The sequence below is a fragment of the Trichosurus vulpecula genome, chromosome 2, assembly GCF_011100635.1.
Source record: "Trichosurus vulpecula isolate mTriVul1 chromosome 2, mTriVul1.pri, whole genome shotgun sequence".
In the NCBI taxonomy this organism is placed as follows: Eukaryota; Metazoa; Chordata; class Mammalia; order Diprotodontia; family Phalangeridae; genus Trichosurus; species Trichosurus vulpecula.
This window is the reverse complement of record NC_050574.1, coordinates 73,510,556-73,529,434: the sequence shown is the minus strand read 5'-3', so window position 1 is coordinate 73,529,434 and position 18,879 is coordinate 73,510,556. Positions and strand designations below refer to the sequence as shown.

Genomic DNA, 18,879 nt, shown 5'->3' with positions numbered 1-18,879 from the left:
CAAGTTGGAGCTGGCTTAAGTCCTGATCCTCCTACCTGCGGATAATATAAGAGTTGGATGAACTTCTCAAAAGGCCTTTCCATCTCTATGTTCTCTAAGGAGGAGAACAAGTGAAATGGGGCCATGATCTTTGAGTAGCGCTAATAAGCACTTTACAAGTATTATCACATTTGATCCTCACAGCCTAGGGAGGGGAGTACTATCATGATCCCCATTTTATAATTGAGGAAACTGAGGCAAAGAGAGGTTATGTGACTTGCCCAGAGTCCTGACACTAGTAATTGTCTAAAGCTGCATTTGAATTTGGGTCTTCCTGACTCCAGCCCACTTGACTGTCAACTACAAGACTTGCTGACATGAATAGGAATGGCATAAGGCAGGAGACCCTATTTTCTAGGCCTAGTGGATAGCATAGGTGTGTAAGTAGAATATAAGCTCCTTGAGGGTAAGGACAGTTTTGTTTTTGGCTTTGTATCACCAGCACCTAGTGCTGTGCCTGGTACATAATAGGTATTTAATAAATCCCTTATGAATTGAATTGTTATGGTGGTCATGGTCATGTGGGTTAGTCCTTGCGATAGGTCAGGTGGTGTTGACTAGCACATTGGTGGTAAAGACACATGGAGTGTAAGCCTTTCAGTACTGTGCTGTGGTATGTTTGCAGCAGCCATCTCACCACAGCTTACATTTATGTAGCATTTTCAGGTTTATGACATTACACATTTCCTTACAACCTTGTAAGCTGAGTATTACAAAGATAATTAAATCCCATTTTACAGATGAGAAAACCAACTAATGTACAAAAAAAGGTTAATTGACTTGTTTAGGGTTCTACAAGTATCGTGTGTTATCTAGGATGATTCAAACTCCATTCTTTTCCACTCAAAGACCACATGGCCACTATAGTAATATGCCTCTCTTCTCTCCTTTCCCTCTCTATCCTCCATAAGGAGAAGAGCTGATTCTGAATGTGGAATACAGGTGCCCCTTGTCTTGCTTATCATGTGTTTCACACATTGTAGGGGCTTTAACATTCATTGTTATCCATTCTATCCTAATAGACATCCATCTGTTCCCCCAGGCCCTCGTATCCATCATTTTTTGAACCATTTCATTCAAGAAACATTGGCAAAGCCACACTTTGCATTTTCATATTACTCTTGGGGAATTCCTCAGGAGGTGGGCAGGGTAGTGAAGTTAAGCTCCCTAGCTGTTTGGATCAGCACTTGGCAGGGGGGAAGGTAGAACCAGCTAGAGGGAAGGGACCTTGCCATGTAATACTTATAATGGGGAGGAGGGGACACACAAATATCTGAGACATGGTGTAATAGGGAGTGAAGGCATGCACAGAAATATCTGCCACATAATATCATGAGATTTCTTAGGTGGGAAAGATGACTCAGCTAGAGAGACTTGGGGTGGGTTCTGCATTCAAGCTGGTTCTTAAAGGATAGACAGGAGGAATGAAGGGCATTATAGGTGGTAGGCATAGAGTCAGTGAGCAGGATAATCTGTGGGGAATAGCAAGTTGGAATGTACCAGTTCTGTTGAAGAAACCTGGAAAGGTAGTTTGGGACCAGACCCTAGGGGCATTGAATGTTGGGCTAAAAATGTGTTATTAGGCAGGCAATTGAAGATTAGTTTTGAACCAGAGGTGTGATGATTAATCATTGATTAACCTGATTACGAAATTGCTAGATTGATCAGTATGGAGAAAGAATGATTTGGAGAAACCAGTTAGGTGAGTGAGGTTCTGAGCTAGGACAAGAAGCAGTGGGAATAGAGAGGAGGAAGATGGAGAAAAGAGGAACTCTGGGAAGGAAGACTTGATGGGACTTTCATCATTGGGTCTGACTCATCCTTTCAGTATTTTATTAAGCACCCACTATATGCAGAGCCTGTTCCAGGGACAAGGGCAAATATAAATTGGGATTAGATGCTACCTCTGACCTCATGGAGTTTATATTCTAGGAGGAGAATAAGACACCCAGCTAATTATAGTAGAGTATTTTTCACAAATACATTAGGCAGGGGGATAAACAAAATATTACACAAGATGTGAGATGGATTGCCAGGGGGTGTGTGTGTGTGTGTGTGTGTGTGTGTTTGGTAGGGGAAAATCAGAGAAGACTTCATGGAGGAAGTGGTCATTGATATTGCATGTTTAGAGAGAAGTCAGATGGTGCTGCCTAGTTTGAGCCTGAGTGACCAGGAGCCCTAGGGATCCCAGGCAGTTTGGTGCGGTGGAAAGAGCTCTACATTTTCTAAGTAGGGTTGTGTTGAAATCCCAGCTTCACTTGCCACCTATGTGAACTTAGGAGGTTGCTTCAACTCTTTGAGCTTCCATTTCCTCATACACAAGTTGTAGGGATTGAATTAGGATTATTTTTTAATTAGGATTCTTAAGCTGAGGTCTGTGAATTTTAAAAAAAAATTTTGTAACTTTCAAATTTAATTTCCTTTGTAATCCTCCATATTGTATTTTATGCATTTAAAAACATTCTGAGAAAAGATTGCAAAGGCTTCACCAGACTCCCAAAGGAGAGATGGGTCCATGACTCAAAAAAAAAGGTCAAGAACCCCTAAATTGGATGATCTCCAAGGTTCTTTGCCCCTCTCAACTCTATAACCTGTGATTTTCCCTCTGAGCTCTATCTTTGTTTCCCAATTTGTTTCATACTGATTCAGTCAGTCCCACATGAAGTGCAGCAGTCTTGACCCTAACTATTCCCTTGAGTTCCTCTGGCCAGCAAATCATCTTGTCCACTTGCTGGCCGCAGCCCTCAGTCCATCTCCCATAGTCCTCCGCTGTGTTGGCTAAAGTATCAGGAGCTCACATGTAAAATGGAAAATTGAGAGTTATTCTGGCCACCCCAGTGTTCCCTGTCTTCTCAGATATCCTCCTGGGCAGCGCCACCTTGTGGCCACCTTGCCAGCATCTTCTGACACCACCCTTCCTCAGTCCAGGCCTGGTTCTTTTGCCTAGGGCCATCAGAACCTCCCATGGTGACTGCCAAAGCAATAGCCAGCTGGAATTTCTAGAGTTCTGAGTGCTGTACAAATGTGACCCTTACCACAGCCATGGGAGGGAGGTGCTCTTTGTCATGCCCATTTTGAAGATGAGGAAACTGAGACTTTGGTTAAGTGATTTTCCTCAGGGTCCCCTGGCCAGTAATGACTGGGGATTTGATTTCAAGTCTTGATACTGTGCCAGCTAGATGCTTATCAACTTAATAAACTATCTTCCCTTCAACTTCCATTCCCGAGGTGTAGAGCCAAAAAGAATCTTGGGTTATCTAGCCCAGCCCCTTCACTTTATAGTCTAAGAAACTGAGGACAAAGAGAAGTAGTAACTTGCCCGAGGTCATGCAGCAAACTTAGAATTCAAACCCAGATCTTCTGACTCAAAACCCAGAGTTCCTTCTACTACACCAAGCTGCCCGTCATCCCTGCAGCTCAGAAGTCTCGGACGTTCCCCTCAGCCTTCCAAATTCCCAGGCTTCCTCAAGCTTTTCTTGGACCCTCTTATTCCCTCATCCCACTAAAGAACTCTAGGAGATCTTGGTTCAGATTCTACCTTTCAGACTTACTAGCTCTTTGACCAAGGGCTAATCATTTCTCCTTCCTCCACCTCAGTTACTACATCTATAAAATGAGGGTAATCATACTTGTCCTACCTGCTTCACAGGTTTCTTGTGAGGAAAGCATTTTATAAACTTTTAAGGATTAACTTGGGAGCTATAATCACGCCACCCCCTTCAAAACCATTCTAAGATACTTAAACAGTTCTCTCTTCATCTGATCTCATTTGTACAACTCGTAAGTCTTTTTTTTTTTTTAAAGGTTCCTGACCTGAAATGCCTCCTTCCCCTTTTCAACCCATCAGGGGCCTTCCGACATATTTCTTAAAGCCTACCTCAGCCTGGAAGCCTGGGCACCCCTAGAAAGCAGTTAGGAACTTTTTCCCCCAAATCACTGAACTGTGAACACCCTTGACCCAACAATGCCAGTACTAGGCCCATACCCTAAAGAAATCAAAGAAAGAGAAAAAGGACCCATATGCTCAGAATATTTATAGTAATTCTTTTTGTGGTGGCAAAGAACTGGAAGAGGGGGGGAGGACTATCAGTTGGAGAATGGTTGAACAAATTATGGCATCTAACTGTAATGAAATATTATTGTGCTATAAGATATGACAAGGATTTTGGAGAACCCTAGCAAGACTTATATGAACGGATATAATGGAGTGAGCAGAACAAAGACAAAATTTATACAGTAACAATACTTTAAAAACAACTTTGAGAGAGTGAAAAACTGTGATCAACCCCAGTTCCAGAGGACTGATGATGGAGCTTGCTGCTCATCTCCTGACAGATGATGGATTCCAGAGTCAGACTGAAGATGTGTATTTTTGGACATGGCCAATGTGGGAATTTATTTTGTTGGACTGTTCATATTTGTAACAAGCAGGGGTATACTGGTAAATGTTTAACAACCTATTATCCAGAAAAAAAAAATGGAAGCCGAACATACTTTTCAAGTTTTACCTGAATTATTGAGATTTTCTCTATCACTTAAGTCTAGATACTATACTAATCAAGGAAACAATAAATCATGCCCACATCTGTAGGATTTGCCAATTTCCAAGGTATACATTGATAACTTAACAATTGTGGCAAATAGCTCTGAAGTGGTTTCAGCACATCCCAGGCAAGATTTTTTTTTTGTTTTGTTTTCCAAAGGTGAGGAAGAAGTGGGAGAAAAAATAAATGCTTGTTAATTGAAAAAGCTCTAAAAATAGATGTGTTGGTTTTTTTTTTTAGAGTATTAGGTTGTGGTGCATATTGGTTGTGTGACCTTGGTTAAGTGACTTAACTTCTTGGTGCCCCCAGACAACTCTTAAGACTAAATTGCAGAGCTGGTGCTTTTTTGTGCACATTGGTAGGGGAAGTTTCATCACCAAGAATTCCTCATGTCAATGAAATCATAGGTCTGGTTACAAAAAAAAAAAAAGACTCAGCTCTTAATCCTTCATCCTTCCCCTTCTCACCATCCTCACCACGGTGGCAGACAGAATAAATGGAAGATGAAAGATGACCCCTAGATTGGGAACTTGGGTGATTGAAAGGATGGTGTTGCCCTCAGCAGGAATAGGGAAGTCCCAAAGTCAAGGGAGGTTGGTGGGGAAAGATACTGGCCAGGCTGAAGCCTAGTCTCCTGATTTCCAATCCAGGCTGCCTCAGTGATCCAAGCCCTGATCCTTCCCTGTCTCCCGGGGATTCAAATACATATTTATTATCGATAATTCTGTGTGGATTAAAAGCATTCTTTTCCATTGCCTTAGTGCATGTGTGTATAAATGCATTTTGCTGTTACACAGTCTTAACAATTAATTGTCTCTGCTACTTCAAAAGATCCTTAAGTTCATCCATTGCTCAGCCACCCATCATACAGCACAGATATAATCTAGCATTTGTCATTGGGAAGAGGCCTGGGTTTGAGTCCACCTCCACAATTCAACAGAGAATGACCCTGGGTAACTCACTGCACCTTTTCCGAATTTCATTTTCCTCATCTATAAAATGGGGCTGATAGAATAGCCACAAAACATGCAAGGCAATCTGCCGATTCTAAATCACTATAGAAATGTCATTTATTGTCAATGTGGCGACACTGCAAAGCCAAGTGACCCTAAGCAAGTCGTTTAAGTGTTCAGAGCCTCAGTTTCCTCATCTGGAAAATGAAAGACGGGTTCTTAGGTGTCTTCCATTTCTGTGGCCTCGTGGGCGTTCCCTGCAGGGATTTGGACTCTGTTTATTCCGTACTTTAGTAGACTGTCTTCATGAGCTGCTACGGACAACCTGGTGATGGCCAGGTCCAGTCTTGGGAGACTGGTAAGAGGCTATTCCTGGGGCCCAGGTTTGTGGTCATGAGGGCCTGCACCAGGGTCAAGGAGGGGTGGACTATGAAAAGAGGGAAAAGGGGGTAGGTAGAAGTTACCACAAAGTGCTCCTAGTCATACTTTCACTCCCTATTCCACAGGCTTGATTTTTCAAACTTCATGTAGTCCAGCCCCCCCTTTTAAAAATAGGCCCTCCTCACCTTTTATGGAATAAGCATTTCTTAAGTACCTGCTGTGCCAGGCACTTTATGAATAACTCATTTGAGGTTCATGACAACCCTGTAAGGTAGGTGGTGTTATCCCCAATTTACAGTTAAGAACACAGGCAGACAGAGGTTGAGTGACTTGCCCAGTGTTACAGAGTAAATGTCTGAAGCTGGATTTGAAATCAGTTTTTTCTGACTCCAGGCCCAGAGTTCTACCTGCTGTACCAGTTAGCTACCTCTGTATAATATTACTTACAAAACAACCTACTCAAATAATTTTCTTAGCTTGCATTTTATTCAAATGGAGGATATATTGCAAATTGACCAACCACAAATTGTAGAGGACTAATGGTGAAGCATGTTACCCACTTCCTGACTGACAGGTGAGGGACTCAAGGTGCAAAATGAGACATTTTTGGGTCATTGCTCATTTGGGAATTTGTTTTGCTTGACTATACATATTTGTTAGAAGAGTTATGTTTTTCTTTTCTATGAGGATGATCTGGAGGGCAAGACAATGGAATTTTGTTCATTTAAAACATTTAAGTTTTCTAAAAAATTTTAAACGTACAATAAAAATAACACAGATAATTTCATGCCACATTCACGGTCCTAGAATCACAGATTGGGTGTTAGAAAGGACCTTTTGAAGTCTACTCTAACACTCTCCTTTTACAATTGAGAAAAACAGGTGAAGAGAGGCCAATGACATTTCTGAGGTCACACAGTTAAGTGGCAGGTCCAGGATTTAAACCCATGTTCTCTGATCCTAGAGGGCCCTGATTTCAAATGCAGCCCTCTTCCCACTATACTGTGATACCTTCCAGAGTCAAAAGGGAAATCACCATGGCAGCTTCCTCCCTTTGCCAGTCTTTAAACTTTCCAGATAGGTGTGCTAGTTACCTGGGGCCAGAGGGAAGGGTTAGATTATTGCTCCACCCCTTCCCACTTCCCCTCCCCCCCCCCCAGGCATCCTCCAACAGCCCCTAAAATCCTAAAATTTATTAATCACAGGGGAGCCTCTTGGGCCTCCTTGTGTCGCTAAGGGTCAGCCACACAGGCCAGAGAACAGCCTAAGGAAGAAGGGGGGGGGGGCGGGGGGAGGGAGCACCTAATCAGCACAGCTAAAATTGCTACTAGAAAACATCTAATAATTTTGGCCATTGCTTTCCCCTATCACCTCCATCCTAAGCATCCCCTATCCCCCCAGGTGGGACTCATTCTGCAGTAAACACCTTTGTAAACTGTAAAGCATGGTGGAAAAAGGTATTCTCATTTTTATTACAAGGCAGGCCATCAAGCAGCCTTATCTGTACAAAAAGAGTAAAATAGGTGGTCATCCTGCTGGTGCAGTGTAGATTTCCCCCAAGGACTTATTTGACTCAGGGGCATCAAAAGGATTCCACCACACCAAGCTGTCTGTTACCCCTAGTGAGGGCCATGTGTCGTGAGGCCCCACATGTTGCAAGGGCTATCCCCCCACCTGCAGCATGGAGAGCATCATTGTGTGGCTCCAAGGGAGGCAGAACATATGTCTATAGCCTCTTCTTCCCTCATCCTTCTCCAAATGAGACTTCTAATTTCTGCCATGAGGGGAGGGAGGAATTGGGGACCAGAGGCCACTCTGCTCTTTTCAAAGAGGGGATACAGGGTTAGAATTATATCTGTCAGCTCCCTTAAATATTTTTAGTGTAGGGGACAAGGTTTTCAGGTTCAAGCTAACATCTGATCACTGTTCATTATTTGGGGAAAGCAAGACTCCAAGCTTGATTATATCTAAGGTGTGACCCCTTTCCCACCAAATACCAATTCCACATGAACACACATAACAGCCAAGAAAACTCATTTATTCAAATCAGTAACAAACAGAAATCAGAGTTAAGTATACATAGGAAAATTTGTTGTTTGTTTTCAAAGAGGACCAATGACATCACAAGGGGATGTCTTCACTTGCCCATGAACTGGATCTAAGTGAGGCAGAGTTTCAGAGATGTCCGCCTCACTCTTCCAAAGTTACCGGCAGGACAAACGTCAGAACGACTGGCAATGGCCCAGGATGCAGCGGGTGACCTTGCAGTCTTCGAAGCCTGACCAAGCTCTAAGCCTTCCACAGTACCTGCTTCAGCCACCTTCATGGCTGTTGGAACAAATTGATCTCATCTGCCCATTTCACCAGGGGAAATCATCACATGCTTGGGGTAGACATCTCCCTAAGTCACCAACATGTTTGAGTCTGTCAGTTACCCCAAATCTGGTTTAGTCCATCTGCTGAGACAGTCTACTGGGGTGTGGCCACTACACACACTGCAGCTTCTTGGAGCCACAAGTGAGAGTTGGGTGAATCAGGTGGACATCTGAGCAGCCCTAAAAGGAGCTCAGCAAGCCCTCACGCTAGAGGTGCTAGTCCTCCAGAACACCCTTTAGAAAAATATATACCAGACAATTCAGAGTGAAGGAGCTCTCCCACTGGGATTGAGGTAACTCGATTCAACCAAAAGAGAGTCCTAGATCTCACCCAAGGGGAAGATCTCCAAAAACCTCTATTGCAGAAAGCTGAGAATAGGGACATGCTAGAGACTGCCAGCTCCCAAAGTCTTCCTTCAGCAACCTAAAATGGGGTTGCCTTCTAACATTTTGCCTCTCAAAGGTGAAGGCCAGAAGCTCCGAAAGAGGTCATGGCTTAAAAGAGCCACGAAGAAGAAGCCTCCTTTCTTGGCAATTCTGTCCTGCCGTTCACACTGGTCTCCACCAAGAAGGATAGAGTCCCATACCAGTGGGCTTTGGAACTGGGATTACACTAGAAAAAATTAAAAAAAAACTGGAAAAGAAAAAATAAAAATAAAAACTGGAAAAGAAAAAATGAAAAGAAAAACTAGAAAAGAAAGAAATAAAAACTAGAAACAATCTGATACAGTCTAACAATTGGAGAATGGCTGATTGTATAGGAATGTAGCAGAATAAATAGTACAGTGCTATAAAAAAGCAATAAACATGAAGCATACACAAATATGGAAAGGCCTACATGAAGGGATACAAAGCAAGATTAGCAGAATGGGAACTATAAACAGTGACAATCATTTTTTTTTTAAAGTTGAAAACAGTGCCATAGATGATAGAATTTTAGACCAGAACTCAATAAAAACCTCTACTTAATTGTTAATTCTGAGGATCTACTTTATTAAATACAAAGCATTTCCTTTTATGTGAGATTTCTTTGGATCAAAAGAGATAATATATAAAGCACTTTGCAAAACTTATAAGTGCTATATGTAGATACATGTTAGTTATACTGTTTATTTTTTGTTGTCATTTAATTTGTAATAAAATGATTAACAATAAGTAAACCCCCGAAGTTTTCTTCTGGGTCTCAGGCCACCTATTCTTTTTCCATTGCTCCCACCCTTCTTGCACCAACAAAACGTAAATAGAATTTGGAAGTAAGAAACCTGGGTTCTTTCCTGCCTGCTTATCCACTGCCCCACCTAGGTGGCCAATCAATTTCCCTTACAGAGCCTGTAAAATGAGAGGGCTGGACATCTCTTAAAATTCTTTCTAGCAAGATGTAAATCCTATGAACCGATAGATATCGGATCCCACCCCCACCTGGCTACAGAATAGTGCCCGCCGATCCTCCCCTCCACCCTCCCACCCCGCTTCCCCCGTGGAGTGGCTCACATGGTTTCGTCCCAGCCCGGTCTGTTCTCGCCGCCACCCCTGCCCCCCTTCTCTCCTCTCCACCCAGGCCATCTTCCTTTGGCGCATGCGCAGCACGACGGCTGCGCTTTCCCCCTCTCCCCGCTTGGTTCGAATCAGCGCGGAGGGGCGGAGTCTCTGGGTGTCGTGCGGCTACGACGACGCTTTACGGCCAGCGGGTCGCGAAGAAGCTGTAGGACTACGCAGACTTGTGAAGGAAAGGGACGCGGCGTTTGGACTAGGCCGCAGGTGACCCGCGGGTGTCCGCCCGGGGTGGCGGGAGGGTGGGAAGCGGGTCTGCAGACCATTCCTCCACACACCCTTGCTAGGGGTCCCTTCTTACCCGGCCTGGGCCTCACCTGACGGGAGGGGGCGGGATCCGCACCTTCGGGGTGACCCCGGGCCGGTCACCCGACTTCCCAGAGCCTCTGCTTGTTCTAGGGGGTTGGGGGAGGTGACCTCCGAGGCCCTTTTTGTGTCCCCTGAGTCACAGACATCGCCCTCAGGAGGCCTTCCCTCCTGTGGGCAGCGGAGACCTTTCCATCCCAGGCCCAAGAGCCGATAGCTTAACGAGTAGCGTCCCATTTGACCCTCCCAACCACCCCGGCGAGGGAGCCGATCATTTTACAGAGTGGGAAACTGAGGCCGGCACAGCTAAATGACTGGCGCAGAGTCTAATGGAAGTCGGATTTGAACTCCAGGCCCAGCGATCTCCCCGCTGTACCACCAGCCTTTTATTTGCACGGTGCTGACAGACCTGGGGCCTGAACTCAGCAAACCAGGTCTATAGCCCCTGCCCTCCTAACCCGGCGTGACCTTGGAGGTTCAGGATCATTAGAGATCATTCCATCGCCCTTGTTTTACAGATGGGGACACTGAGGCCCGGAGGGGGGAAATTGTTCAAGTTGGCCAGCCATCCTTTCCTTTGTGCCTAAAAATCATATCTTTGAGGCAGTCCGTGCCCTGGAAAAAGCCTTTCTTAGGATCAAAATCTAGCCAGGTGACCCGACTCTTCTCATCTTGGCCCTTCCTGCATTAAAAGCAAAACGTTTCCTTTGGTGCTTTTGGTGTCTGTATCATAGCCATCTCATTTGTTTCCGTGAGGCAAATAAGAAGTTAACATAAGATTCGATGACTCCGCCTGGCAATCGAAACAATCTCTCTCCTTGAAGAAACACACATATATTGGAACACCCCACCCTCTTTGTTGTGACAGGGTCGTTATACTTAATTATCCAATCCAGGGCCTCCATTGTTTTTAGGGCTAGAAGGCAGTTGGGAGGCCATTGAGTCCAACCTTATTTTACAGATGAGAAAACTGAGCCACAAAGAGGTTAAGTGACTTGCCCTGGGTCACACACTTACCAAGGGTCTGAGATGGGATTTGAATGATCTTCTAATTTACATGGCTGTAATCATGTATATTATACTCTTGGTTTTGTTTTATTGTATATTTAATGTGTTATATATTATTATATATTGTATATAAATATGTAATTTATGTATTATATATTTAATATATTCACATTAAAAGGGCAGGATTTTGTCATGGAAATATTATAAGTTTGGAGTCAGATGGCCAGGCTTTGAATCCCAGCTCTGCCACTTACTGCCTGTGTAACCTTGGATAAGTCTCTTAATCACTTTAGGCATCAGTATCGTCATCTATACAATGAAGGGATTGGACTAGATGATGTCTAAAGTCCCTTCCAGCTCTGTATGGTATGCTCATAGATTGAACCACAGTAGGTCCCTGCCCAAGCTCCACTGGGCCCTCCTGGCTTAGAGTGAATGTCAATGCTAACTGTTTCTCTTTGGAACAGCAACTCTGAGGGTCTTCCCATCACAGCTTGATTTTTTTTTCTTTCTTTTTTTTTTCTAATTAAAGGGGCCATCTCTTGACTCACTTCTTAAAGAGGCCTATTCACTGAATGGGTGTTACTTCACTCTAAGTGAGTACATGAAAAGGCCTTAGTCTAAAAGGGCCAGAGTCTCCCATCGCATCCTGGGCCATTTCCAGTCCTCCTGGTGAACATCAGGCCACTGAACCCAGATGGCTCTGGCGGAGAAAGTGAGGCTGGTGACCTTGCACAGCCCTCCCTCACTCAAATCCAACTCAAATACAAGTCTTGTCATTATTTTCCTGATGTCATGGTCCTCTTCAAAAATGAAGGATAAACACAGCTCTTGGTTTTGTTTACTTTTGCCATGCATCTCTGTTGCCTGGGATGCACCAGAAAGCACTCCCTTTTTTGTTCAACCATGTCCAACTCCATTTTCTAGGCAAAGATACTGGAGCGGTTTGCCATTTCCTTCTCCAGCGCATTTTACAGATGTGGAAACTGAGGCGAACAGGGTTAAGTGACTTGCCCAGGGTCACACAGCTAGTAAGTTTCTAAGGCCAGATTTGAATTCAGGTTCTTCTGACTCCAGGCCTGGTTCTCTAGCCATTGCCCTACCTAGCTGCTCCTGAAAACACTCCTTAGTCTCTGTTCATTGAAATCCTCTTTCCCACAAGGCCCAGCTAAGGTACTACCTCTCCCACCAAACTTTTCCTGATTCCCCCCAGCTTAAAATGATTTGTTCTTAAATTATTCTCAGCCACTTTGGCAGAATCTCCTTTTGCTGCTGACACATTCTACCTTGTAATATTCATTTGTGTACATGTTTTATTCCCCCCTCTTTTAGATTTTAAGCTAATTTAGGGTAGGAACTGTGTAATCTTTTTTATCTTTGTTTTCACTGTGCTAAGCAGTGTGTTTCACTTTCACATTGGTATTTAATGTTTGTTGAATGAATGAAGGTATATGATTTGCGATTGTGTTTTCAGTAGTGTTTTTTTGAGCCTCAGATTACTCATCTGTAAAATGGGGGTTATAATCCCTGTATTTACTTAAGAAGACTGTTCTAAGGACAGCATTTTGTACATAGTTAAAGTATTATAGAACTGCTACATACTTATGCATTATTTTGCATTAACAGTTATTTGTCTCTACTAGACTCTTAGGTCTGTAAGGGCAGTGAAGACCTTTTCCTAAACATATATTCTCACTCTTCCTGTGAATTCCATGAGAATTTTGCTGAAACAGTTCAAATGCCACCTTTCTACATTGCAAGTCCAGTGAGCTCAGTCAACCAATCAGCAAACATTTAGCTCTTACTATGTGCCAGGCATTTGCTAAATGCTGGGGATATAAAGAAAAAACAAAAGCAGCCTTAATATTTAGGATCATGAATTTAAAGCAGGAAAGGATCTTAGACATACTTTAGTTCAACCTTTCCATTTTATTGAGAGGAAGCAAAATATAGTAGAGCTGGTAGTGTGTGCGTGTGTGTGTGTGTGTGTATGTATGTATATGTATGTGTATGAGATGCCTTGCCTGAGGTCACACAGGTAAGTTAGCTGAGTGGGATTTGAATCCATTTCCTAGTCCTAGTCCTTTTTCCCGGGACAGTAGACCTTTTTTTTCCCTTTGACAGCCTAACACTAGATATTGCATTAAAGATAGATCATGCTCAACTATCTTTTGCATTCCTTCTGTATGCAGTAAATACTCAAATATTTATGAATTGAATTAGTACCTCAAACTGATTGCACAGCAGAGTCTAATAATTGCTGATATTTGTCTAGTACTTGACAGTGTACAGAATGCTCTACATATATTATCTCATTTGATCCTCACAACAGCCCTGTGAAGTGAGTACTCACCATTTTAGAGATGAGGAAAGTGAGACTTAGGTTAAATAAGTGACTTACCTAATTGCATTATGTGTCAGAAGTGAGCTCTGGCTTTCTCCTTACAAATCCAACACGCTTTTCTTTCCTTGTTTTCTAGCAGGAGGCTTTTATTTAAGGAAGCAATTTGTAGAGTCAGTAGAAAGATATTTTTAGGTTTTTATATTTTTCTCTAAGAAAATCACTTATGTAGCATAATACTTTTCTGATGAGCTATGTTCTCTTATTTGGTTTTCATGTATGTGAGTGAGTTTTGAATTTAAAATTTCACAAAAGCTTATCACCTATCATGTACGGATCAGACTCAAATGAATAAATGCAAAAAGAAGGTGCATACAAAAGGTTATAAGAATTTTGAACCCCTCCCAAAAAAAAAGAAATTTAAGGAAGAAATTAGTTCCTGTTGAAGGAGCAGGGAAGACTTCATGGAAGATTAAGTTTGGGCTTGAATCAAAGCTAGGATTTTAACATTGAAATTTAGTTAAGAATAGTAGAAAATCTTTGTCCCAAAGTCCATCTGCCATAGTTAATTAGCATATTTTCTAAGGAGGTAATTATTTTACTTACTTTTTGTGGCTTAATATTGCTTCTCTTGTTCACTTTTACTACAGCCATGCCATTCTTTGATATTCAAAACCGGCTGGGCCTCGATATCGACAAATGGATGACAGTTATGAGTGCTGAACAACCTTACAAAATGCCAGCCCGATGCCATGCTTTTGAAAAGGAATTCATTGAGTGTGCCCATGGAATTGGTATGACCCGAGCCAAGAAAGAATGCAGACTAGAATATGAGGATTTCATTGAATGTTTGCATAGGCGGAAAACGGTGAGGATATGAAACAATGATGGAAGGCAGATTGCTGCTCTTTGGGAAATGCTCAATTTATGTCCATTTGTGTCCAGTAGTTCAGTTCACTCTGTGTATGAAAATACATTAGACTATGCTCTCTTTGGGGGCAGCTGAGTGCTGCAGTGAATAGAGTGCCAGACCTGGAGTCAGGAAGACTCATCTTCCTGAGTTCAAATCCAGCTTCAGACACTAACTAACTTTGTATCCCTGGGCAAGTCACTTCACCCTGTTTGTTTCAGTTTCCTCACCTGTAAAATGAGCTGGAGAAGGACATGGCAAACCACTCCAGTGTCTTTGCCAAGAAAACCCCAAATGGGGTCAAGAAAAGTCAAGACACGCCAAAAAAACAACTGAACAGCAACAACGTAGTTCTCTTCATTCTAGTGCTAAATTCAGTGTAAAATTGGTTTATTTTGTTTAGTAAATTGCTATGTAATGACCTTCTAAACTGTATGTCCCACCAGGTATAAGGTAATAGCAAGAGTGTAGTATCGGTGTCCATTGCTTCTTCATCTACATGAGCTACCCATTAATACATGCTTTATTGGCATAAAAGTGACCTTTTTCTTGTTATTCAAGTGATTTAGAGTCACATGCAAGAAAGTTTCCCATCTTTTGGTCATGTGCAACAGTAGTAACATGCTATTCTAGGAACTGTGGATCTTAGTTGTCCTTTGATATTTCAATAGATTGATAGCTATTTTGAATTGAATTTTATAATAGATGCTGAAGTAGGGAGGAACTCTTCATACTGCTGAGACCCATTCTTGTCTCCTTTCAGAGTAGAGGAATTCCAGCTAGAGAGTTAACTCCACCCCTGAGAGTTCATAGAAGTATTGAATCTGAGAAGCAGTTCCTCTAGGCCACCTTCCTCTCTGTAAACACATTCCTGCCCCTCAAACTCCGCACTTTCTTTAGAAGGATCAGAATCAGTTAGGCATTTTCTCTGTGTCTGGGTGGGTGCACATATTCACACATGCCTTGTCAGGTTACAGTCGGAAAATCACTACTGGTCCCAGAGGCTGCCCTTCATAATCATCAGAGATATTCCAGGTCAATGAACCTTGGTGCAGGAGAGTATGTATAGTAAGTCTTACCCTGCCCCATTGTTACAAAAACAATCCTGGATTAGTTCACACACTAAAGGATCAGTAGTATTATATTTGGTCAGCCTGATGAGGGAAGTGAGCCTGATGAAAAAAGAAAAGGGCAACCCAAGGAGCCCCCTTTGAGACTTCATCCACACTTGCTGGAGAGAGTTACAAAGGAGACATCAGCACCATCTGTTGATCCTGTGAGATAGGCAAGCAGTGTGTCTGTTTCTTTTCACCAGAGTTTGTAGCAAATAAGAAAATAAAGTTTTCCTCATTTAGAGACCTTTCATTCTTGGAGTTAGGGAAAAGGGGAGTCTCAGATGTCTAGTTCTATTTAGAACAGAGCTATTTAGTTTGTGTTGTGTTGTAGGGATCCATTGCCATCATTTCCTTAGGACAAAACATGGCTCACTCTCACATTCTTTTTGTTGCTGTTGTTTTGTTGAGAATCATTTATTGATCATGTTAAGATATTGGCTGTTTAAAAACAATCACCTTTTTAAAAGACTCCTTAAAAGATTGGAGGAACAGAGTCAATAAGCAGTATGAGAAAGTAGAATCCTGGAAACTAGTACAGAATGAAGTAGAACAAGGAGAACAATTCATGTGACGACCACAGTAACCTTAAGGAAAACAATATAAAAGGCTTTAGAATGCTGATGGGCTCAGTCAGCAAGTCGGACCTCAGAGCAAAGTGCACCTTCTGCCTCTGTCAGAAAGAGAGGGTGGAATATAGGGGCAAAGCGAGGTCTTTGTATTCAGATGAGGACAGAGCCTCACTTTTTTATTTGGTGGCGTGGAGGTGCAGGGACAAAGGGTATGTCATTAGGGAGTGACATTTTTTTTATAACATCAATTTATTTTAAAAATTTTAATCATGGGGCAGCTAGGTGGTGCAGTACGTAGAGCACCGGTCCTGGAGTCAGGAGGACCTGAGTTGAAATTCAGCCTCAGACACATGACACACTAGCTGTGTGACCTTGGGCAAGTCACTTAACCCCAATTGCCCTGCCTTCCCCCTTCCAAAAAAACAACAAAAAAAATTTTAATCATACTGCTAGAGATGGAAAGAAGCCTTGGAAACTATCTAATCCTACTCTCTCATACAAATGAAGAAAGTGAAGCCTGGGTTTGGGGGGAGGGAAGAGAAGTACTCAGTGTTATGACTGAGTTACTGTCAGAGCCAGAACTAGAAACCTTCCTAAATTCAAGCCTGACTTAAGCTCCTGCTCATCTTTTATTCCCTTCCAGCCACCCACTAAACAGACAAAGTTAGCTTTGTATCAGGAGATGCTAGCTACCTAGTGCTTCTAGGCCTTGCCTAAAGTGTAGGGCCCACACATCATCCTGTGGCATCAAGATTGCTGGGGCTTTTATTTTCTAAGTATTTCAGAATGGCAATCTGTGCAGAGTACATGAAGAGTGAAATACCAAAAGGATCTGTGATTTCCTCATTGGGGACATTCTTAACTTACGAAGATCACCACACCTCTGTGACATAATCAAGAATGTTAAAGACGTGCCTGTATCTCCCCTGGCCATGAGCCTCTCAGAACCTAGCTCTGGCAGTCCTGAGGCAACAGACAGAGATTCCCTCACTAGGTCCATGTCAGTAGGCTCTACCAGAACTTGCCTCTTTATTGGCAAAGCCTTTAAGTATCTGGGGTTACTTCCATACCACGGTTAGCTATCAGAGGAAGAGTTTAGTAGAGAGAGAACCTGGAACCTAGACTAAGGCCTTCTTCTGTAGCCCAGGCTCTTTGACCTTCTTCCTGAGTTTGTTGAAGAGATCACCATCAATTTTTTTTTGCCCCCTTGGAGAAAATGTAGCATTCTGCTATTGTTGTAGCTAGAAAATGACCTTTATTGTAAGACAGTCTAAAGATGTTGGATCAGCATTGGCAGTATTGACCCCAACTCCTTCCTTTGTCCACCCTGGTGCCTAATTAAGGCTTGAATTGTATTAAACTGTATATCATAAGATAGAGGCCAGGTTTACAACTATTTCTTTTTTCTATAACTATAATCTACATGGTATTGTTGTGGTTGGCCAGGAAGAATTCCAGAGGTCAACCCGAAGCCTCTTTCATAACCTTGTATTAGGCTCTCAGTGGTGACAGCCACTAAGCAAAAATCAACTATCTCTAGTATGGAGTAAGTAATGTGAAATAAAAATGCAGTTTGAAACTTTAGTAGTTTTAAACTGGCTAAGACTTTGAGGACACCGTATGTTATAAGCTATGCATTGGTTACTTAAGCTGGAGCCATACCAGCAGGGTAATCATCATTAGTATCATAGCCAAACATAAAGTCTGTGAGTCTGTAACATAGTATATGGACTGTCTGTAGAATTGTATTTATTTATAACCTGCATGATTATACCTTTCTAAATGTTTTTTCAATGGCTCTATATTTTTCCACTGGCAGATAGAACGCATGGGAGCAGTCATGAAGCAGAAGGAGAAGCTAATGAAAGAAGGGAAGTATACTCCCCCGCCTTACCACTCAGGCAAGGAAGAGCCAAGGCCTTGACGAGCCAGCCAGTGGTGACATTGGGTGGCTTCGTTCTTTATGATGGGATGAAAGTATATCCCCTGTTGTCCCCTGGAAATGTATATTTCTTAAAACAGACATCTCCTTCCAAAGGTTAAAAATCATCCTGCTTTTCCCAGCCCCAGTTCTCTCTGTACTTTGCCATTAGGACAACCACCCCAGGCAAGTTGGTGGCAGTGGTTCACCCTTCAGTATATGATCTGTGATTCTGCCTGTATCTGAAAATAGACATTTTGAAAAGTAAACATTTACCAGTGTATTTGCTCTCTTTCTCCAGCCTGGTTTATTTTTCTTAAATTGCAGGGTAGGATTTTGTACACATGCATATACATGTGTGACATTGTGAGTGTGTATGTGTGTTTTGATGTGCAGACTGCAAGGTTACTGGCAAGTTACTGGTTAATGCCAGATTAAAATATGTTGGAAGGGAACGTGTTTGCCAAGTTTTAAACTGGCTTTTTTTAAAATTTAAGTTATTTAATATATTTAGTTTTCAGCATTGATTTTCACAAGAGTTTGAATTACAAATTTTCTCCCTATTTCTACCCTCCCACCCAGTCCAAGATGGTGAATATTCTGGTTGCCCCATTCCCCAGTCGGCCCTCCCTTCTGTCACCCCACTCCCCTCCCATCCCCTTTTCCCTTCCTTTCTTGTAGGGCAAGATAAATTTCTACACCCCATTTCCTGTGTATCTTATTTCCTAGTTGTATGCAAAAAAAAATTTTTTTGTTTTTGAACATCTGTTTTTAAAACTTTGAGTTCCAAATTCTCTCCCCTCTTCCCTCCCCACCCACCCTCCCTAAGAAGGCAAGCAATTCAACATAGGCTACATGCGTATCAT

The 18,879-nt window shown here is 42.5% G+C and overlaps 1 protein-coding gene across 2 annotated transcripts; it reads left to right on the top strand.

The window, feature by feature from the left end:
* The first annotated feature begins 9,942 nt into the window (after positions 1–9,942).
* Positions 9,943–18,301, top strand: NDUFS5 (NADH:ubiquinone oxidoreductase subunit S5). 2 transcript variants are annotated; one of them, XM_036742823.1, is made up of 3 exons: positions 9,943–10,050; positions 14,149–14,366; positions 17,912–18,301. In XM_036742823.1, exons 2-3 carry the CDS (start codon positions 14,151–14,153, stop codon positions 18,014–18,016), a joined length of 321 nt encoding a protein of 106 aa, XP_036598718.1. In that variant the 5' UTR covers positions 9,943–10,050; positions 14,149–14,150; the 3' UTR covers positions 18,017–18,301. The 2 variants fall into 2 exon arrangements, with proteins under 2 accessions (XP_036598718.1, XP_036598719.1); XM_036742824.1 differs by lacking the exon at positions 9,943–10,050 and adding an exon at positions 10,713–10,801.
* The last annotated feature ends 578 nt before the right edge of the window (positions 18,302–18,879 follow it).

What these genes read in the sequence shown, in the direction of transcription:
- NDUFS5 (XM_036742823.1), top strand. Translation starts at nt 14,151, where the DNA reads ATGCCATTCTTTGATATTCAAAACCGGCTGGGCCTCGATATCGACAAA. An exon ending in GTTTGCATAGGCGGAAAACG is followed by an intron (nt 14,367 to 17,911) that starts GTGAGGATATGA and finishes TTCCACTGGCAG; the next exon opens with ATAGAACGCATGGGAGCAGT.